This window comes from Lepidothrix coronata, unplaced genomic scaffold, assembly GCF_001604755.1.
Source record: "Lepidothrix coronata isolate B3197 unplaced genomic scaffold, Lepidothrix_coronata-1.0 Scaffold262, whole genome shotgun sequence".
In the NCBI taxonomy this organism is placed as follows: domain Eukaryota; kingdom Metazoa; phylum Chordata; class Aves; order Passeriformes; family Pipridae; genus Lepidothrix; species Lepidothrix coronata.
Window position 1 is genome coordinate 394183 of NW_016690442.1, and position 22401 is coordinate 416583.

At 43.9% G+C, this 22401-nt stretch overlaps 2 protein-coding genes across 14 annotated transcripts in view; one reads left to right on the plus strand and one right to left on the minus strand.

Annotated features, from left to right (window-relative positions):
* Positions 1-368: 368 nt before the first annotated feature.
* CUNH14orf1 (chromosome unknown C14orf1 homolog) lies at positions 369-2890 on the minus strand. 2 transcript variants are annotated; one of them, XM_017835698.1, is made up of 4 exons: positions 2670-2890; positions 2400-2490; positions 1038-1156; positions 369-892 (listed from the first exon to the last, which is right to left on the minus strand). In XM_017835698.1, exons 1-4 carry the CDS (start codon positions 2800-2802, stop codon positions 813-815), a joined length of 423 nt encoding a protein of 140 aa, XP_017691187.1. In that variant the 5' UTR covers positions 2803-2890; the 3' UTR covers positions 369-812. The 2 variants fall into 2 exon arrangements, with proteins under 2 accessions (XP_017691187.1, XP_017691188.1); XM_017835699.1 differs by lacking the exon at positions 1038-1156.
* A 26-nt stretch (positions 2891-2916) lies between these two features.
* Positions 2917-22401, plus strand: part of TTLL5 (tubulin tyrosine ligase like 5) — a 139150-nt gene continuing 119665 nt past the window's right edge. For 8 of the 12 annotated variants that reach the window (XR_001878194.1, XR_001878195.1, XR_001878196.1 and 5 more), the window contains exons 1-9: positions 3056-3164; positions 3680-3849; positions 7514-7623; positions 9452-9534; positions 10346-10452; positions 10987-11117; positions 11528-11610; positions 13603-13672; positions 13966-14050. Coding sequence is in view for 9 of the 12 variants with exons in the window: in XM_017835683.1 (XP_017691172.1) it covers positions 3767-3849; positions 7514-7623; positions 9452-9534; positions 10346-10452; positions 10987-11117; positions 11528-11610; positions 13603-13672; positions 13966-14050 (752 nt within the window). In the remaining 3 variants the exon portion in view is untranslated. Of the gene's footprint in view, positions 3024-3055; positions 3165-3350; positions 3465-3679; positions 3850-7513; positions 7624-8320; positions 8472-9451; positions 9535-10345; positions 10453-10986; positions 11118-11527; positions 11611-13602; positions 13673-13965; positions 14051-22401 lie in introns of those variants that run through there. The other 4 variants (XM_017835686.1, XM_017835685.1, XM_017835689.1 and 1 more) reach the window with 4 other exon arrangements.

Sequence of the window (22401 nt, forward strand, 5' to 3'; positions counted from 1 at the left end):
TGCTGGTTGTTTCCTACTTTCTGTGTGCAGCCCACTGTTTTGGGCATTATTTTGTCTAGGTCTAAGCAACCTGTTCATGTTTTCTTCATCTTCTACAGTTATAGTTCACTACACAGGTAGTTCAGTCCTTGCTCACAGATGCATAGTTCAAATTTGCTATCACCAGCATGCTGCGGAAGGGAGAGCTGCAGCAACCCTCTTCACGTGTGTGATGTGAGCAGTCAGACCTGGAACTTTGTGGGAAGGAGTCAGGCAAAGGTAGGTTTGCTGTAAAGAGAGATGATGTATCCTGCAACATACAGTACAAGCCGCTGTCGGCTCTGATCCTCTACCCACTTCTGTGTAGCAGAAAGACAAACATAGCATGCTGCAGTTTTCTGTCATTTATTAGAAATGGCCCCTGATGAACACATACATGCAAGTTACACGGCAGTGCCAGGGGTAGCACCTATTCTCTCTTTCTGGTCCAAAGTGTTCAGTGAATCCTGGATAGCCCTGCACCTTCTCCCTACAGTTACACTGGGAGAGAAGTCCTTAGTGCACTGGGCACGCCTGAGACTTTGCCTGCTATCCAGGGAGTCAGTCATCAAATGCCCCCCACAAGCTTGACACAAACTCCTCTGGGTCTTTGACATCAGTCAGTTGAAATGTTGCCTGGACAAGAAAAAAAGACTTGGTAATGAACAGTGATTGACAGAGTCCAACACTGATCCACCACTGGGACTGGTGTCCTGGAGAAGTTCAGCTGAGCTTTAGTGGAAGTCTGGCAGTGAAGACCGGGGATGACGCTGACCTATACAGAGCCCTCATCTTCAGTTTTTCTTCTTGTTTTGTGATAGTGCTTCTACCTCCAGGTACTGCAGCCCAATCAGCATCCCCATAATAGAGAAACCTGTAATGGAGATACAGGATGAGTTGTGTAGAAAATGCTGGACCATCTCATCCCTGCCCGTAGCCTGTAGCTGAATGGGGAGTTTTTCTGGGGGGTCATAGCTCCAAGGGGAGTTTGTGGGGGGAGGATACAGAGCAATACTTACTTGCTACCATGAGGGGTGCCATAACTCCAATTGTCAGGGCTGCAGTGTGGTAAATAAAGACTTCGGAGAGGAAGTGAGCAAGGGCCAAAAAGAAGGTAAAGAGCGTGATGTGATAAAGGCTGTTGGAGAGCAGAAGAAAGCAGGTTATCATATCATACTATGGGCATGAGTATGGCTGAGTGGAAAAGAAGCAAACCTGCATGCTGTCCCCTCTGCCCTCACTGTCAGCACAGAGGGCACTTGGTCCCTTGCCTAGTGAGGTGCAAAAACTCCCTGGGCAACAGCAGAGGGGAGAATGGGGCCGAGTGTTCAGTGGTGCATTGAAAGTCACAGGCATTATCTGGCCTGAAGGCAGGTGAAGAGAGGAGAGCACGAATAGGGCACTAGTGAAGTGAGAAGTATGTGCAACTTCTCACAAAAACCACAAAAAGAGGGTGAGAACAGGGTGAGCAGAGAACTGGGGTGACAGGACTTGGCTGACTCCAGGCTGCATCACCCAACATGTCTTCCCACCTGTGCTCTGCTATGCCCTAGGGCCCACAGCTGATGAAAGGGAGCAGGTCCAAGAGATCCAAGATCAAATCCCTCAAAGGAACAACCAACTTAATGGGATTTGGTGTGCCGCCACACCCTAAAAACATATAATTGAATCCCTGCACCTCCCTACCTCAGACAAGCCTAGGCAATCCAAGTTTGTGCTGCCAGGTGAACAGTGACTTCTGCTGTGGAGCTTAGGGAAGCAGTGACAAAAGAGTGTGTTCTAGCAACCTCCAATAAAGGCTTTGCCTAGCACAGATCCTGAGTCAGCCTGCTTAGAAATCCCTCTCAGAAACATTTCTGTTAGCACAGGGAGAAATGGCCTGCCTCCCACCTCAGCACCAGGCTGCACCTCAGGCCTTGTCCTCCGCCCTAGGTAAGCGTGTAGGGAAGAAGGCAGTGGGTTAAGGCCACTGCAAGGGGGCGCCTCAATCTGCCACAGTCTTCAGCTGAGCTGTCATAGTACAAAAAGTATTGAGCATCAGCATTAGCAATTGCTTCATCAATAGAACAGAAACACCATCAGAAAACGCTTTCAAGCTGGAGCTCAGAAACTTGTGAGAGTAAGAAGCTCTCAGATCTACCGATTTCTGCCTGAGCTAAGAACAGAAATCAAATGCACAGGCTGTCCCCACAGAGGCAGAAGGGAGCAGCTGCTATCACGCAAATCCTGCACTGGTGTTTGAGCTTTTTCAGGGGAAGGCTGTCAACACTACAGGACGTTTAGGAATAGCTTTTGATTTCCCACCTCTTCCGCGCTGCCCTCTAAGCTAGCTGCTCAGGCTATGACTAGTAAGCAAACCGATCGGGCGTTTCTTTACATACGTCCTGTTGCGGATGTCAATGGCGCAAAGGCAGCGGATCACTGACGACAGCAGAGTCCAGACGCCGAAGGTCCGAGCCTGGAGCCCGTTCACTGCGCAAAGGAAGGAAGGAGCACATGGAGACCACGCATGGCCCCGCCTGCCGCCCCCAGTCCTGCCGGCGCGGCGCAGTAGGCGGGTCCCGGGCCCCACAGGTGGGACCGGAGGAGAGCCCAAAGCCCATGGCTGGAAGGAGAGCTCCAGGCGCCGGGGCGGCCGGCGCGACCCTTACCGAGGCCGGGGCTGGCGGTGTACAGCTTGTCCGAGAGGAAGCCGTGATCGCGGAAGCTCTGCAGGGTGTTCCCGGCGGCGATGACAGACACCATGACGAGCCAGCTGCGCAGCACGTTCAGGAACCGGCTCATCCTCCCGCTGCTCGGACTCGGCCCGTTACCGACGGCGCTCCCGCAGCGCCCCGCGCGCGACACCGCGCGGGGCTGCGATTGGCCGCTGCGCTCCGCTCCACGCGCGCGCCACGTGACGTAAGGGCCACCCCCGCCAATCGGATCCCTCTCAGCGAGGGAGGTGGCCCCACCTCTACCCAGGGCCCGGCCCCCACCCCCTTCGCGGAAGGAGGCGGGGGGCGGTGAGCGCGCCTGAGCAGTGCGGCGGCGGGGGGCGCCTGCGCGCCGGGGCGGGGCCGCCGCCCGTCGGTTGTTGTAGTAACGGGGAAGCGGCGGGAGGGGCCGGGGTCGTTGGGTGTGCCCGGTCCGGCTGCGCGGGGCAGGTACAGCGAGCACAGCGACTTGTTGCCGTGCGGGTCCCCTCCGTTCTTGCTGCTTCTGGGGTCGCCGGATGTCGCCGTGCTCGGCCTGGCGCGGGGTAGACCGGGCCGCAGCCGCCCCTGGGACCGGAGGGCCGCTCCTGGGCCGGTGGAGGCGTTACGGTGTCCGGCTGGCCCCGGGCGAAGGGGTGGTCTCGGCGGGTGTTTCCCGTTGGGCCGGGCCGGCCTGGCGCGGGTCTGCGGCCAGAGGCAGGGCAGGGCAAGGCAGGGACGGGACAGGACGGGACGGGACGTGCTTCAGCGGTACACGCTCTAGGCGATCTCACGGGCAGGTGGGGAGTAATCTCTTAGACGGTGAGGGTTCTTCATTTATTCTCCTGGCTAGGAGGTGATTTACAGCCTGTAATACGCTCGCTGATTGTCCTGCGAGAAATATGTACTGGTAGGAGGTGGGAGTTATCTCGCTTCTCTCGCTGCCCTGTTCAGCTGTGCATTCGTGCTTTTAATCTTTTTTGCAGGTGACCACTCTTGCAAGAGCCCTTGAATCTCCAGGAGGGAGTTTTGGAGGTTACCGAGACTGGGCTGTATGAAAACTCCCAGAGGAAATGCCAGTTGGGATGGCTAAAGATCTGGAGGAAACTGGCTCATCCTCAGAGGAGGAGGAGGAAGATGCTATAGATGGACTGGAGTAAGTAGGGAAAAAACCTTTGAACTGTTTTATGTGTCTGTGCTTCCTGCAGGATTTGTACTAATCTGAAAAGACAGATGCATTTCTTACCCTCCTACCTATAAAGTGGAAGATGGTTGGTTTGGGCCTCAAGCCTGTGGGCAGGCTGCCTACATTGGTAGCCTGAAAGACCACCATATTCACCAGGGTTGGATGTGCAGCTTTTCCTTGGCTGCTCTGAAGTCTGCAGTTTCATTGATTTCTTTCTGTCATGTTCCTAAGCTGGGAACTTTTTTGATTATGTCCTTTTTTGTTTGTTTTGGTTTGGTTTAGCTTTTAGTGCTGCAGAGAATAGGAATCTGTAAAGTAGAATGATATACAATGTTCTATGTCCTTTCAAAAAACTGTCTTGTGAGAACTCAACTGCTAGAGTTCATGTTACTTACTAGTATAAGTAATTATGTTTGTTCCAGCTTTGTTTAGTAACCTGTTTTATCTTTGCTTATGAAGAAGTTGCTTCCTTATTCTTTGCCAGAGTGGCATCCCTTTTCTTTTCAGCTGTAACATGTCCTGTTAGTTTTCTTTTGGGTGCACGTTGTGCCTAAGTGCCCAGTTGCAAACTGCAGCAACTGAAGGCATTTAGAGGAATTTTAGTTCATACCAAGTGGTTGGCTTGGACTTGCTAGATCCTCATGGATGGAAAGGTCCAGAACTGACTTCACCTAGAATGTAACTTTAAAAGTGTGTCTGCATCAAGTGGCCAAGGGTTATGCTAGAAATGAATGACTGTCAGTGGGAGGATTGAGCCTTGCTGCAAATCCTCAGGACAGGCTTAATATAAACTCCTGTCCTTTTGCCTCAGCTCATTTCCCACTTACATAAGGCTCTGGCTTGTAGTGTAAATTCTGGAAGCTTCTTGGGTCCCTTCCAGTCTTAACAGCTAATTACACCCTAGTAGTAGGTTCTGGGGTTTTTTTAACTATATTTTAGAGGTAGTGGAAGCACATGGGAGTGCTATGAAGTTAATTTGTCTGGGTGATAATGGTAATAACTTGGTTAAGAGACCAAGGCTACATTTAAGAGCCCTTGTTCTAGCTCTAGGAAGAGGTGGGATGGAGATGCACCACCACCAGAATACTGCCCTTTTATCTCTGTTCATGTGTTTTAAGTGTTGGAAGTGTTTTGTCTTCTCTAGTTTCTCCAAACCTTTGGCAGACAATGATCTTGCACATTCTTTAGACAAATGCTTCTGTGTATCTCTGCCAGTCTTTGTATTTCTTCTTGTAAGTGTAGATAAAGATGTCTCTCCAACTCCTCAGTCTCTGTTTTTTGTTAACTTTTTCTTAATCTCCTTGCGCAGTGAGTAATAAGCAGCCTATTTTATTTGCTTAGGGAGGTTGACAGGTTTCCTTTGGGTGATCTTAGAATTTCATGTGACAGGTCTTAATTTCTTTGATGTGTTCTTAATTCCTCTGAGGAGACGATAGTTCCCAGTGCTGTCTTGTTTGTTTTGCACAGAACTGATGACCGTATCCCAGAGCCTGTGGCTTGAGTGGCGGACTGGGGACATTGTTCTTGAATTCTGGACTTGAGTTCCACTGTATCTGACAGGAATTAAAAAGGAAGAACACACAAGTTTATCCATTGTGTTGAGCCAAGCTTATTCTAGTCTCTCAAACTCTGCATTAGTGCCTTTCTGTGCACTTCAGAGTCCAGGATTACAACCAGGCAGACCACACTGATTTGCAGTTCTGAAATTGGAGGCTGAAACCTGCATTGCAAGGGCTGCTTGTGTGGATACCAGCAGTTGTGGTTTATCCTGAATTATAGATGCTGTTTTCAGGCTATACATTCAGAGAACTGTAGCTGTGAAAGCTCGTGAGATTTTTCCCAAATTGTACTCAGTAAAATAAATACGAATTAAACAGAACTCAGGCTGGCAAGAACAACCCAAAAAGAGGGTGATCTGGAAGATTCCCTTTATAGCTGAGTACCAAGGATGCTGTATTGAGTTTACGTGGCCAGGTTAGCAGGGGAGCTACAGGGTGGCTTCTGGGGGAAGCTGCTGGAAGCTTCTCCCATGTCTGACAGAGCCGATGCCAGCCAGCTCCAAGATGGACCTGGTGCTGGCCAAGGCTGAGCCCATCAGTGATGGTAGTAGTGCCTCTGTGATAACAGAGAAAAAGTTATTGTGCAGAGGTAATTGTGCTCAGAGAAGAGTGAGAATATGTGAGAGGAACGGCTCTGCAGACACCAAGGTCAGTGAAGAAAGAGGGGAACAGGTGCTTCAGGCACTGGAGCAGAGATTCTCCTGCAGCCTGTGGTGAAGACCACGGTGTGGCAGGCTGTCCTTGGAGGAGACCCATGCCAGAGCAGGTGGATGCCCAAAAGAAAGTTGTGACCCTGTGGAAGGCCTGTGCTGGAATAGGCTCCTGGAAGGGACTTGTGGACTCATGGAGAGAGGAGCCTATGCTGGAGCAGGTTTACTGGCAGGACTTGTGACCCCATGCAACCCTGCACTGGAGCAGCCTGTTTTTGAAGGACTGCACCTTGTGGAAAGGGATCTATGCTGGAGCAGTTCATGAAGAACTGTAGCCTATGGGGAAGGACTCACACTGGAGAAGTTTGTGGAGGACTACCTCCCGTGGGAGGGACTCCATGTTGGAGCAGGGTATGGACTCCTCTCCCTGAGCAGCGGCAGAAACAGCATGTGATGAACTGACCATAATCCCCATTCACTGTCTCCCTTTGCCACTGTGGGGAAGGAAGTAGAGAACTGTGAATGAAGTTTAGCCTGGGAAGGGGGGAGGGTGGTGAGGAAGGTGTTTTTAAGATTTGTTTTACTTCTTATTATCCTGCTCTGATTTTGATTGGTAGTAAATTCAGCTAATTTCCTCAGATTGAGTCTGTTTTGCCTATGATGGTAATTGGTGAGTGATCTCTCCCTGCCCTTCTCTCTACTCATGAACCTGTCATTATATTTTTTCCTCACCTGCCCAGTTGCAGAGGGGAGTGATAGAGTGGCTTTGGTGGGTACCTGGTGTCCAGCTAGGGTGGGACCTGGAACCACCACAGATGCCTAGTGTGTGTGTGGGTATGCAAGTCAGCACAGGCAGGGCTTGGGAGCAACCATGAAATCATGGCCAAAATGCAGAGAGTAAATTTATTTTCGTTACCTTGCTAACTGTGGGATCCCCAAAGCAGCACCTGGGCAGAGGCACGCAAGGAGGGATACAGGCACTGTGGAGCTTGGTCCTTGCTAGAGAGTCACTTGAAGCTGCTGTTCACACCTGTTTTTCAGGGATTCTTGCAGATGTAGCTTACCACTATGCTTTGACCTTTCCCACAGCAGGATAGGAATTTCAGGCATGTTCAGTAGGGTGCCTCAGAGTCTATTAGATCCTGTGTTATCTGACCACAGATGTCCTACTTGTCAAACACACGAGGATAGACAACAACTAGAATGTTACATGTATTTTTCCACATCCAAGCTGCAAGTCACTTAGCTGTGTTAAAATCCTCCTCACCATCCTTCTGTTGCCATGGTGTGTTTGCTTGTGTCCTGCCCAAAGGCTAGGTAGGCAAACATGGGCAAGTACGGAGAATTGCTGTGTCCTCATTGTAAGTAACCGTTTGCGTGTATGAGGCTCAGCAGTTGCTTATACTGACTGTCTTGTCATTTCAGGGATCATCCATGTATCAAGTGGACCGGTGGTGGCTGCAGGCGGATCCCTGTCTTGGTGTTTCATGCTGAAGCCATTCTGACCAAGGACAGCTACCTCCGCCTCATTGGAGGTGGGTGTTACTATGTGGCAGGTTTCGGCCTGAAGGCATGAGGTGAAAGTCTCTTCTCTTTGTGGTGTGGAAGAGGACAGAGGACGTGGTAGGAAGGAAATTGCAATCCTCTCTTGTCTCTGAGCACTGAGATGTACAGAAATGCTTGATTCACTGGTGAATGTGTATGATGTTTTTGGATTGTGACAAGTGTCTGTGTTTGTCCCTCCGTTGGTTCTTGATGTGTTGTGAGTTGGAACTGTCTGCTTTCAAATTGAACGTGGAGGCTATGCTGGAATTTAGAACCAGAATATAAATTCACTATAGCTAAGAACTTTAAAATCAGTCATTGCAGTGAGTTTTGAGGTGGTTTCACTGGGAAATAAAGCAACCAACCTCACAGTTGTATGAACAGTAATAAGCTGTAGTAACAGATCTGTGCATCTACAGCCTCACAAGTGAGAGAAGGCCATAAGCAAAATGATTGCTGGCAGCACTTGAACTGGGAGACCAAACCTGTCTTGTGTCAAATAAGGGAGAGCCTCTAAATAAGAGGCTAGCTTGTTAAAAACAATCACTTTGAATTGAGAGAGTTAGTACTTTTGGGTGTGTACAGCTGGGTGCTTATTTTGGATGTGCTGAGTTGGAGAAAACCTTAAAATCTTCTTTCTGTGAAGGTGCTGACACTTCTTTCCTCTCTTGCTTCTTCCTTTCTTAGGTAATTGATGCCTTCATTTCTAATATGCTATCCAAGCAGAAATGCTTCTGGCTCACTGGGGTAAGGGGTGGAGAAGGTGATTTATATGTGGAAACTCCTGATCCTTTTCATGTGAGTTAGAAACATACGTGGATGGTGGCAGAAGCCGATGGTAATTGTAACTTGTATTCTAACTGGAGTGTGGAGTCTCTTCTGCTTTTTCTCAAGTGATTTAACAAGTCTACTGCTGAATAGTGCAACTCATTAAGTTTCCTTCTGCTTTGTCTGGTCCCAGATTATGATACTTCTTACTCTTTTGACTTATTTTTGTGGATAGAACATATTTCCTGAGGTTTAATCTAATCTCCACCTTTTTATTCTCAGTTTGAACCAATTTTTAAAGTGCCTTTTTGAGTCATTCTAGCATTGCAATTTCTGTCTCTTCTCTCTTGGAACTTTTATGGATTGCCACATTGTTTTATATGACAACTGGCTTCTAGTCTTGCTACTTGCTTTAAGTTTACCTTATACCTCCAGTAGAGTTTACTGCTTTTGTTTTTATGACTTTCTACTTGGGTATTGATTTTATCTTTTTATCTCCTTGTCCTATTTACTTTATATCCTGATACATTTTGCAGTTATTTGTTGGAAGATCAATACAGGTGGATGAGATGTAAACAAAAATTGTCTTTTATTTTGGGTTGTTGTGATCTAAAAGGTGATCATATAAGCTAGCCATGTCAGTAAGAGGCATAAGGTTACTTTTAGCTAGAAATACTGATCTTGAATAGAGAAGAAAGAGCTAAAATCATGTTTGGAGTGTTATAAAACAGTCTGTATACAGGGATGTTTAAAAAAATACTTCGTGTATTTGTTAGGATGTCCTGTGCTTTATTTTGATACAATAGGGTTCAGTGGTGCAACTATTTTATAACTAAGGATAAGTTAGTTCAATGACATCATTGGAGTTAATGCTCCAAGAGATGGATAGGCATTTCCTATCACCCTTTCCCTGTTATGTGCTGTTACTCTCTGTGAATTAAATGCAGTTGTACTATGCTGAGTCCTTTTCTCTTCTTTGGTAACATGAGTAACTTTGGTTTATTATTCTAGGTGTAGACTCTAATATCATGTCTCATTGCCTCTTAACAGAGCGCTACCACATGTCCTACAAGATAGTGCGAACAGACAGCCGGCTGGTTCGAAGCATTCTGACTGCCCATGGGTTCCATGAGGTGAGTACCATGAACTTCTCCTCTGGTTATGTGCTGGGCTGGGAGGTGATGATGATGATGTTGTTATTCTAGGGTTTTTTTGTGTTTTGTTGTTTGTGGGTTGGCTTTTTTTTTTTTTACTCTGCAGGGTTAGAACCAGGAAACTGCTGTGGACCCCCTCGAGAATTCTTTTTTTTTTTTCTTTTTAAAGTACTCTGACTGTCAGACTGAAAATATGCCATGATTCTGCACTCTCAAAGGAGTACCCTTTAGTCTTAAACCTGCAAAATTAGGGAAAAAGGGATGATGAAGTTTGGTAATGTTTTTTTAATCTTTTTGCTTTTAAAGCCTCATCTCATACCCTTGGAAAGATCTGAAGGAATTAATCTCTCAGCCTTTACAAGGTCACAGAAGTATTGGTGTAGAGTTTCGCATTTCTCTTCCATCACCTATCTTTCTCTAAAAAGTCTCCTGTATGCCCCTAATGACAGTTTGAGACGTGTGTTTAGGGTGGATTTTTTTCTGAATAACACCAGATTAAGGAATTGGTCTCACAAGTTTCCTGAAGAGATATAAAACGCTTTAAAAATTGGGTTTAAATAGTTTACAAAAAGAACAAACTCACAAGTTTGTTTAGAAAAATATGACACGGTTATTTCCCAGGACAGAAATAGCTTAGGGCAGGAGTTTGGCTGGAGTTACTCTTATATTAGAGATGCGTAGAGGAGATGGTCTTAAACTAGAACTACTTTGGTCTCATAGACCTAAGGACCAGTGCTGTTGCTTTTCATTAGTTCTGTGGTTTTGTATGTGTGTTTATGTTGCTTTTTAGGTTCACCCTAATAGCACTGATTATAATCTCATGTGGACAGGATCACACTTGAAGCCCTACTTGCTGCGTTCCCTTACAGATATTCAGAAAGTCAATCATTTCCCTAGGTAAGGCCTTGATATCATGTTTTGCTGAATATCTCTGTGATGATTTGCAAAACTTTGAATATAGATACCTTAAAAAATAGAGTATACATGATAACGTCCCAACATACTGGGCCTGTGCCACATGCTGTCTTCATTCTAAATGGTCTTTGGGGTTTTGGGGAGGTAGTGTTTGAGTTGAAGTGCTTGTCTGTAGCCCAAATATTGGATTTATTCGATTTTTAATTTTATTTTCTTTATTTGATGGTGTAAGTAAAGTACTTGGGACTTTGGGTTTTCAGTTACAGATAGTCATATGTCCCATTTTAAGGTTTGCAACCAGCATTCCAACAGTTTGCTGTGTTTCAGTCTGTCTTGGGAATTTCAAGAAGTGCTACAAAGGATATTAATACAGTGATAGGACAGTAAAACTAATGTGTATTGCAGGTTAGGGTTTAGACAACTTAAAGTATCTAAGATACTTTAATATCTAGGATAAAGAGTTGCTGTAACATTGGGGAAAAAAAATAGATACAGTCTCTTTTTTTGGGACTTCAGGTCGTATGAATTGACACGAAAGGACAGACTGTACAGGAATGTCACTCGTATGCAGCTGGCCCATGGATTCAAGACATTCCATATCTTACCTCAGACCTTTATCCTCCCGACAGAGTATCAGGACTTCTGCAGTAAGTGAATGGCTAGTGATGCCCAGACCTAAAGCAAAATAACTGGGTGGGGGAAAGGGAATTACTTTTAATATCCTAGCCTTTTGATTATGCCAGCGTTTAAGGTGACAAAATTAAAGGAAACTGGAAAGACAATGGAAAAAGCCCACATGATTTCTTTCTGCTGCTTGCTCTGTGCCTGTGTAAGTCCTCAAGAAGCTGATGTGGGCCAAAGGCTCCAAAATCGAGCTTTATGTGCACAGGGTTGTTGATGATCAGCTTCACAATATCCTTGACTAACGTCCGGGAGAACTGAAGAGAGAAGTGCCAAAAGGAGGCATAGGGCTTAGGAATGTAGGCAACATTCTTGTTTTTCTGCAAATAAGCAAAATGGAAGGTATTTCAGACTTGTGCTGTTTTCCTTTAACCAGATACCTATTCTAAGGACAGAGGACCATGGATAGTGAAGCCCGTGGCCTCTTCCAGGGGTCGAGGTGTCTACCTGATAAACAATGTAAGTGTTCAGCAAAAGGAATGCTCTTCGGTAACGCTGTGTTCAAAACTATGTTGGCTTCCAGGCCAACATAACCAGACACTGTCCCTACTCTGAATTTCAACCATATGTTGGTAAGCAGTTCAACAGCCCTGAGCAGCTGGCAAAGCCTACCTGGACCTGTGCTGTGTAACTAAAAGCAATCTATTTCTTTGTATGCTATGCTTATCTTGCAATCTACCTTCAAGTCTTAGCTCATTAGGAGTAAGTTTATACTCCCTGAGAGAGTTTGGGAAGCTGTGCTGCTTCATACTCTCCTTGTGGCTGACAGTAGGCTGGCCTTGGGAAGATTTCTAGAACTCTCCTTAGTTGTTTCCCTGTGTGACCTGAACAGTCCTCAAACAGACCCCTTGTCTCCCTCTTTCCCTTGAAAAAGACTAGTTAAAAGGAAACCTTATACAGTAGGAAGTATGTCAATCTTAAAGCTGTTATCTAAAGGCCAGTGTGCCCTTCCTGAGGTGTAATGAGGGTAGTTCTTTGAATTAATATGCTGGTTTTATTGTCTTCTGCTCTTATTGGGCTTTGCAGGGAGTTAGGTTGTCATAGGTAACAAACACATCTGAAAAGGAGCCAAATACACGAGGGGATTCCAATAAATATTCTCAGCAGTGAAACTGACTGTTGAGTCATTTTTTTTTCCCCACTCATTCGAAGCCCCTTAGCCTTCCTTGCACTGAAGGGGTCATGCTGCCTCATCTGTTCTCTACTTGGATCATTTCCCATAAAATAAGGGAGCAATTCGCCAAGTGTATGAGGTAAGTATTTCCAGAGCTGCACTCAGTTTTCTTTGCTTGAAAGGGAGGAATGAGCTCAGGCTCAATGGCAGTTCACCATGACCTGGGGAAAAGACCCTTCTGGGACCAATATCCCTTTGTGTGTTATCTCTGTTCCAGAAACACTTCAGCTAGTTTAGCCCACAAGCCAGTTTCCTTCAGTGTGATGCCATTAAAGGAGTGTCTTCTAGAATCTCATCATGAAAGTTTTTAAAAGCGGCCCTCCTCCACTAACAAAATAACAAACCTTTGCATTTCTCTGATCCATAATAGAACAGGATGTCACTTTTGTGTAATGTGCTGAGGGAAGTTTAGCTTGTTCCCTCACACTGTATAAATGCACTTTATATGCTTAGGTTTCCTGCTCATGATGCTGGTGTTGTGGCTGAACACATGCAAAATTGGATAAAGGCAAGATCATGTGGTTATCTTGGCTCTTTTGCAAACTGAAGACAAGAAAATGTACAAGAAATTGTTTGTACGACTAGTTAAAACTGGTCCCAAGAAAGGCTTGCATACAGCAAAAAGTAAAAGCCTTTTCAACAGATCCCATGACATTGCAATGTATATTTGTCATAGTTAGAGCTTTCTGTTCTGAGCCTAAAGGGTAGCTTCTTCCTGGCACAGGAGCCCTGAACTGAGCCTCTGTAGTCAGTATTTATTCATGTAGGCAAGAAGGTTGAATACCAGCCCAGGATTTGTTATAAAGGAGGAATCATTTTCTTCACTTGTGACTTCCTTACCAACTGTAGCTACATGTTCCTTCCAGTGTCTTCTAAACCTCTCCTTTATATGTTTGGTTAACCCTTGAGGAGCAAACAGAATAACAATCACTTCTTAGATATGTCTTTTTTCCTGCTTATTTTACATCATTGCCACGTGGCTGCTAAATCTGTATTCTACTCTAAGGAACATTACACTGGAAGATTCAATGGGTGGGTTTTTTTGGCAACGTAATCGTTCCCAGACTTCTGATTATGATCTAATTACCTTAAATATGTTGTGACTGACTGTTAAGTTTTTTCATTTTGTTTTTATTTCTTCCCTCCCCAGATGTAGTGATTGGTACAGGGTGGCTTTAGGAGGGCAAGACTGGAAAAAATGATGAGTTTGGTCTAGTTGTCATCTTATTCCTTAAGCCTCCTGTTTTTTCACTGTTGAATTTTCTGTTCCTCTGCAGCCAAGCCAGATTGTTGTGGAAGACAACATCCTGGTTTCTCGTTACATCAACAACCCCCTGCTCATAGATGGTGAGTGTGCTTAGGAATTGCTTTTCTCTCTTCCCCCAACTTGCATCTGAGGATCTCTTTAACGTTTACAGTAATTTAGTTGAATAACTGAGTGGTCTAGCTTTGACTAGTACCAGAAAAATGTAACTAGAGAATTCGTTAAAACCTGAAAGCCTTTCAACTGGGAAAGCTTCAGGCACCTATGTCAGCAGCAGATAATGGTTTATTACTCTCAGGGTCTGTTGAAATTCCTCAACTGGATATGATGTCTGAAAGATATTTGCAGTCACTGACTCTTGAAAACTGTATTTCAGATTTCAAATTCGATGTGCGCCTCTATGTTCTGGTTACATCCTACGATCCACTTGTCATCTATCTCTATGAGGAAGGATTGGCCAGGTAGGGGACGACTGTTCTATTTCAGTGTACCTGCACTTGATGATCCAGACGTGTCTTGGATCTGTACCCCTGAAACAATAGTAAATGAGGGAAGTGCCAGTTAGGGAATTCTGCAGAGTTTATATATATATGATACTTCATCATGCCATTTCCCATCGGTTTTCTTTATATAGATTATTAGATCTTGAGTGAGGAATTTTATTACATATGTAATAAATAAAGCAAGTTTTCAACTCTTAAGGGTTGAATGGCCAAGCACATCGTCATTGGCATGTTCATTCTCAAGGTTGGATTCTTCTTGAAACTTCTTTAGATTATTGGTGCCTTTGTGCCCCTTCTCCATTCTCCAAGGTGAAGGGAATCCAGGCTTTCTCAAATTTATCTTAAAAAAGAAGAGCAGTCAGAGAACTGTTGATGGCTGTATTGGTGATTGTTTTAATACTTTAAACTACTCTTCTAAATACTAAGTCAGTATTTGTATTTTCTGCAGTATCCAGTAAGTGAGTTTAAACTACTTCAATGGTTTTACTCTGCAAGATACTAATTTTCATGAAAGATACCAAAAATTCCCCAGGAAGAGTATTTATCTGCCAAAAGGACCTGTTTCTCTTCATCACAGAAGTTTAGCTAAATATTTATAGAATCATAGAATATGCTGATTTGGAAGGTACCCATTGGGACCATCAAGCCTGACTCCTGGCCCCGCGCAGGACACCCCGAGAATCGCACCATGTGCCTGAGAGCGTTGTACAAATGCATCTTGAGCTCAGACAGGCTTGGTGCCGTAAGTAATAAATTTGAAGCAATCACCCCTCTGAATTTCCAACAGATTAGAATTTTAACTATAGTTATGTTAGAGAAAAGAGCACCTTAGGACTGTCTTCTGCACAGTTTTAAGTAATGCTGTATCTGTCTTATAAGCGCATACGATGTATTCAGAGTGAATATCTCTAGGGTTCGTGCCTGCCGTGGTTCTGACTTGGGTAGATACTCAATCCAAATTATCTTTATCCAAAGCAGATAATGAATCCCAAAGAATACATTAATAATGATCCCACAAGAAATATCGCCCTTTAAATAGATGAATACCCTTCAGGTGTGTTGTGATGTGCCTCTGGCTTCAAAGATAATGTGAAGAGATTGTTTCCCTAAAGGGAGGCAGAACAGAGAAGCTCATCTTCATCAGTGGAAAGCTTGACAACTGTATTCACTCTAGAAAGGGAGCCTTAAGCATATGTGGCATGCAAGACTTTTCTCTTGAGAATTGGCAATTAAATTGTTAATTGCTAATATTGCATGTTTTTGGAAAGTGGAGAAGGGGAAAAAAGAGTTTTTGGCAGGATGTTCTTAGAATGGGCAGTGCATAGCAGGCCTTCAAAACAGGATTTGCACCATCATTAATGTCTTAAAGGTGGTTCTGCTGATCTTGTTGTAGGAGTTTACTTCTGGAAAAATCCATCTGTATAAACACAAGTGTTCTACTCTGAGGATAAGTGTGCATTTTTATCTCTGACAGTAGAGTAGCATATTTTCCTTGTGGTGGGGAAGGAGGAAGTGTAAACGGGGCTGTGTATGGTTTGGGATGTCGGGTTTTTTGTTTGTTTGTTTTTGTTTTAACAATTCCAGTCCAATATTAGAGGTCTGGGGAAGTAAATGAGGAAGGACATAAGTATATTCTTCTTGCTGAAATACACGGATTAGACAGTTCTGGTGAATCCCTTAAGACACAATCATCAAATTATTTAGGTGGAAAGGGAAGTCTGGAGTTTTTTAGTCCAACCTCCTTCTTAAGACCTTCAAAGTTTGGGCACATGCTCTGCAGCCTTATACCATAAAGTTTTTAGTATCTTCCAAGAATGGAATTTCTGTAGTTTTCCTGACAACCTGTTTCAACATTTGATCATTCTCACTGTGTCTGCGTTTTTTATATCTAACCAGAATTTCCCTTGTTGCAGTTTGACTGTTGCCTCTTGTCCTGCTATGCACCTTTGAGAAAAGTCTGGCTCTGTTTTTATACCCGTGCATTAAGGAGTTGAACACAACAGTTAGATCTGTTCTTAGGGGAGGTTTAGGTTGGATATTAGGAAAAGGTTCTTCACCCAGAGGGTGGTTTGGCACTGGAACAGGCTTCCCAGGGAAGTGGTCACAGCACCAAGCCTGCCAGAGTTCNTGGATATTAGGAAAAGGTTCTTCACCCAGAGGGTGGTTTGGCACTGGAACAGGCTTCCCAGGGAAGTGGTCACAGCACCAAGCCTGCCAGAGTTCAAGAAGCATTTGGACAACACTTTCAGGTACATGATGTGAGTCTTTGGGCTGTCCTGTGTGGGACCAGGCATTGGGTTTTGATGATCCTTGTGAGCCCCTTCCAACTCAGGATATTCTATGAATCTGTGATAATTTGTGAGCCAGAGTCTGTGCTTGATAACCTGGAGGCTGTCTGGCTGAATTCCTTTGTTCTTTTGACAGTCAGAGTATTCAATTCTAGAGCTTGAAACAGTGTTGTAGTCAACCCTGAACAATTAACTTAAACTTTCTTTCTGGATATCCATCCAGAAGCATCAGTCTCAACAATTTTGGACTCTCCATCTTGCTAAGATCCCGTGTGGCAGTAATACTTGCAAATCACTTTTCAGCATTCTGAAATCCTGAACAGTTTTATGTGTGTTTAGATTTCATTTGTTTAAATGATAATCAAATCTGAAGCACATGGTGTTGACATACAAGGGAAGTGGAACAGGACACCACAGTATTACCAAATGGTAGTTATCCTTTCCTTCAAATTGCATCCCATCTTACAGCTCTCTGTGAGAGGTAGATAGTATATGGAGAATAAATGGGATATTAGGTATCTTAATATATTCTGTGGTATAAGTCAGCTCTACCAGTACAACTGGGAAACTGGTATAGAGGAAATAATGAGATGTTATCTCTCTTCCAAGGTCCTGACTCTGGAGAGTAGTTCTAGTTCTGTTACTAAGCTTCAATTGCCCACTGAGCAATTTCAGCTGAAGTGTCAGCTACAGTCAGCCTTATAGTTGACTGGTTTCACATGATAGGTATAAGCTTATTGCAACCAGTATCTTTAATTACCCTTAAGCTTTTCCCATCTTCTGTGACTGTAGAGTTGATGTGTTCGTGCAGCAAGCGCTGTCCAAGCTCTCTTGGGAGGACAACATTCAAGGTGAGCAGAGGTTGACAAAACATCAGGTGGGCTGTTCTGTATGGCCTCCAGATGGCACTAGTGATCTTTAGCTTTAGCCATTCGGATTTTCCCCATGCTCTAGATTTGCAGATTCAGTTGATGAGAGTTAAGGAACCTGGAGCTACTGGATTATGGCTTCCTATTTAGCCTTTTTGTGTTCCATTTGACTGCAAGTTAAGTGTTCGGAGAGACCGTTTATTGCTCACATGTAATGCTTTGGTTTAAAGCTGGGACAAAATTTTAGTTGTGCATGGAGAGGGAAATGTTTTAACCTTGGAGTGGAAGCTGTTCTTAATTCTTTGTTTAAGAAAAAAACTTAGACTGCTTAAGAGTAGAAGTAATTTTTAGCAGAGAATTGGGAGGTAATATCAGGATCTAGAATCAAAGGTGATATTGAAGCAATCTAAGGTGAAAATCACCAGCAGAACAAAGGAATCTGATTTTGCAACCTCTGCTAGTGCTTTTGGTGCACTATGGTGACTTCCATGCTTTGAGTTTGCTTTCTGAAGGCAGGTAGTCTCTGAACTGTAGTAAGGGTGACCTTCTGGGTTGTTCTCTTAATTTTTTTTTAATTTTTTTTTAGTCTGTCTGAAAGGTCATGTTCCCTTCCAGTGTTATGCTTTGCATACTCCAAGAGGAACCTGACTGTTTCAGTAAAGTTGGTGACCTTATCAGAAAAGGAGTGCTATCAGAAAATAGTAAGATGTAGTCATCTTTAAAAGGAACAGACTTGGTATAAACACACATTCGTGATGTTTGACTAGATACTCCTTTAGACCTAGTTTCTTTTGGCACAGCTAGATGTGTCATGACATGATCTAGAGTGGAATTTGAGGCTTCAGAGCTGAGGAGAAGTAAGGGATTATGGATCCAACATTTGTACCTTGTATTTCATTTTCCATGTGGAAGAGTGAGAAAAGTTTCCTCTGAAGGAGATGGGAAGAATATGTACCCAGGTGTGTATAACAATTCAGCTTTTCTTGTGGTACTGGGTGACTTAAGATCCTCCTGTTGGATTGAAAAACGTGTTGAACACTTTTCTAGTACATAAAAAAAAAAAGTAGACAGAATGTGCTGCTGTTCAATTGGCAGATATTTAGTAACTTTCCACTGGAAAGGACAAATATAATCTAGATTGGTCATCTGTGATTCACAGCCTGGAGAATTGTACCTGGGACCTTTGCATCGAAAGTGTAGGTTTGGAAAATGAAATGATTGTGGCAAACTTGGTCCAGATTTGCCTGAAGGTGTAATTCAGTCATCTGGTCATACGTGCACCTAGGTAGTTTTATTTATTTGAGACTTCCAAAACAGGTGATTTCAGTAAATATATTGCATGCCTTTTGTATCCTATTTTGAATAAGAGGTACATTGTTAATAAACTGCAGACTTAATTATAAACTTTTGACATGCTTTTGAAGGTGACTCACCAAGCCCAGTTACGGGGAGTCCCAAGGCAGCTCTTAGAGCCAGCTGCTGAATTGGTGGATTATGCTGGTTTTTGGAGGGGTGTTCATGCAAGTAGAGAATAACAAGCCTGACTTGTGCCTGAAGTACAGCTGAAGAGAACATAGGGCCAGGAATAGCTTGTGCTGTTTGTGAGCCTTCCCTATTTTGTCAACTCTCTCTCCTGTCTAACTTCCCTTCCTTCTATGTACTTCCTTATGGGACAGAAAAGAGCTTGGTGGACCTGTCTTGCTTGGTACCTGCAGGCATAATGAGGGCTTGACACTTAATGTGGGGAATTCATAGTGAAATGGCTCCTTGTTTGGAGGGGACTTCTCTATAGTCTACTTTTTTTGCTAAACAACCTTGTTTAGGCAGCCCTATTTCTGAGCTTGAATAGCTGTAAGGGTCCTAGCCCAGCAGGAACTTCTCATTCAGATTTACACTGAATCTGAAAAATAGATTAAAGGAAAAAAAAAAAGCAAAACTGAGCTGAAAACCAAATGTTCTTGCAAAGGGCCCAAGGAGCAGCAGACTGGGGAGATTTTCCAGAGGAACACGAGAGTTCACTCTGGGGTTAGACAGCAGCTGCAACCAGTTGCCATGCTGCCACCTGAGCTCACACCACTCAGCCTTGTGGCACTCCCTCCTTCGGTAGCCTGGCTTCCTAATTAACACTGGCCTCTCTGGGCTATTTGCCTTTTTTGTGCTGGATTCTTGTGGTTTCCAAAGAATTCAGGTGTTCACTTTGAGCCAAGGAATTCACATTGCCTCACAGGCTGCACTTAGGCCAGAGCTGGCCAAGCTGGCTGCAGTAGCCCCATCCCCCTTGCAGTAACCCTTGCCCAACAGGCCTCTGCTTCTTAGGGAGTGTAACTCATTTCTGCATGGACACCTGGGATTGGCTACAACCACTTCAGTAGACATTGCCTTGCACAGAAGCTGTGGAGCAGTGTTACTTGCTAGATGTACTTGCTGGACTTTGGGCCAGTGGATAGTGCATCAAGCCAGGATGTTGCTTCCTTAGTTTTTAATTAAGATCTATCTGTCTATCTGTATATGTCTCTTAATTGAAATTTACTGCTTACACAGACACCTGTTACCTGATACATGTTTTTTACCTTGAATTTTCTTCTCTAAAATGGGGTAGTTGTGCCTCAGTCTGCTACTGTTTGAGAGTTGCAACTAAGCTTACTATATATATTTTTATATATATGGGCAATATAAGTATTTTAATTTTTTTAAATTATATTTAAGTCATGACCTTGTTAAATCTGATTCCCATGGTAGATAACTAGGCACTTGTCTGTGGCATAGGATGTGATTCTTGTACAAGAGTTTCATTTTGAACAAGGTACTCTTGTTGAGCGTGATCAAAACTGCTTTTCTGGTTGAAAGAGTTGTTTAAAAAAAAAGTGGAAAAATGGCTCCTTGAGCCGTATTTGTGTATCTTGTAGAGATATAATTATAGTACTGACCTAGCATATCCAGTAAAAAGGTGTGTGCCTTGTCAGCTCCAGCAACCTGTCTTCTTGATGTCATGTTTTAGGAAACTTTGAAGGAAAGGTCGCTAAACACTAACTAGCAAATTATTTTTTTATCTCTTCCCTAGACCCCGCCTCATCTTTCATTCCTCACATTATTCCTTCTCTCCCACCATTCTCTGAGTCTTTGAGTAGTGGTCTGGTTTACCCAGGCATAACTGGGTGTATATTATATATGTGTATATGTGTATGTATATATATGTATAACTACATGACCCTACTGTCATGCTTAACAAACAGGGTACTAAAAATCATAAAGGCTGGTCAGCTCTTGGTGACGGTCTGAACTAGAGAATGTTTAACACCGAATCACAGAGTGGCTGAGGTTGGAAGGGATCTGATCCAACCCCTTGCTCAATCAGGGCCACCTAGGTCTGGTTGCTCAGAACCAATGTGCAGATGGCTTTTTAATATCTCCAAGGAGGGAGACACCACAACCTCTCTGGGAAACCTGTACCATGCTTTGTCACCCTCATAGTGTTTCCTTACGCTGTATAGGTTCAAAATCCTGCTATGGCAATGCATAAGTTGGAAACATGCAAATTTGTTGTGAAAAGATAAGCGGGGGAAAAAAAGTCTTTTCTTTTCCTGTTCCTGTAGACATCTGGTAAAACTGCTCCTGGATCTTGCTCTTTAACATAGAACTGTTTGAATAATTTTATTCAGCTTTGGTTAGAGAAACTCTGCCACTCTTTGGTGTCACCAAAACTTCTTTTTATGTTTAGTAATTCCCTTACAAGCTTTAGTTTCTGTTCATACTCCGTTGCTAGCTGATGTATCAGATGGATGCTGTGAAAAATACTAATGTAGGAGATTTGGAGATGAGGGGATTGTGATGGTCTTTAGACTTCCTTTTTCCATCCTGTACTGTAAGGGAATTGGGTTCCTTAAACAAAGTGGCAGCTAATAGACTAACAGGGAAGCTAAAGTCTAATGTGTGTGTGGGACACGAGGGACTGGGAAAGTGACTCCAAGCATAAAATTTGTGGAGCATGCTTGTAGAAACACTACACTGACTCTTTCCAGGGCATTTATGCAGGAACTCTGTGTGCAGTCATGGAAAAGTTTATAATTTTTGTAGCACTTGTTTGAGAGAAAAGGGATTAACTATTCTTTCCTTCTTCCCACTCTGAGGTCTTTTATCTTCTCCTCCTCCTTTCCCAGGCCCTGACTAGATGCCTCAACTAAGCATTACATAGCTACCAAGCTTCATGTAAAACCATGTAACATCTTCAGTAAATATTTAATGATCCAGTTTACATGTTTTCAAAATTACGTGCAAAACTTAGTCTTGTGGTCAAATAATTTCCTGAACTAATGCTGGTGATAAGGCAAAGAGTGGTGTACAATCCCTCAGGTAATGTCCTGCCTGAAACTGTGACAGTAAAAGGGTAGGTTCTTTGGGTTAAGGCAGTGTGTGGTGTGGATTAGGGCCAAAGTTTTGTGGGGTGGATTTGGGGATTTTCCAATGTGAGCTTTGAAGTGTTTTGTAGTTTGCTAGGTGAGCAGGGAAAAAGCTTGCATGTCACTTGTGGAGTAGATGGTTTATTGAAGGTGGAGCTTAAGCTTGTTTATTAGGCTTATAATGAACTCTTACAAGAAGGGGAAGGAGAGCAGTAACCTGTCAGTATCTGAATACCAAAGGTCACACTGAAGCATGACAGGGAGGCAGGGAGTGGGGATATCTCTAGGTAGTATACTGTTAGTCTGGAGATTGAGAGTAGTTCTGGAGTCTGAAGGAATTAATAAGGATTTCTCCCTTGATTTATTTTTTGTGCTGCCCTGACTGCCTGCTGCTATTACTGCCACCCTTCTGATTGCTCTGTCTCCCTCTCCAAGAGAAAGTACAACCAGAGGGAAGGCAAATGTGCTATTGTTGAAGGTGAGCTCTGTAGCAGTGTGTAGTTGCTGATATAGAGAATTGGTTGTTGTCTTCATCCAAGCTGACATATGCCAGTGTGACTTGGCTGTGACCAGCTGAGACATGGGGAGGTGTATCAGAACAATGGAAAGTACGAGTGTCACTTCTCTATTCTAAGTTTTGAATTCAGAAATGAAGGGCATCTCTTCTGTCCTGCTGGGGAGCGAAGATGCAGTGAAAGGGAGAGAGACTGCCAGGACTATTCACACAATATGATTGCTGCTTCTTCTGCCTAGGA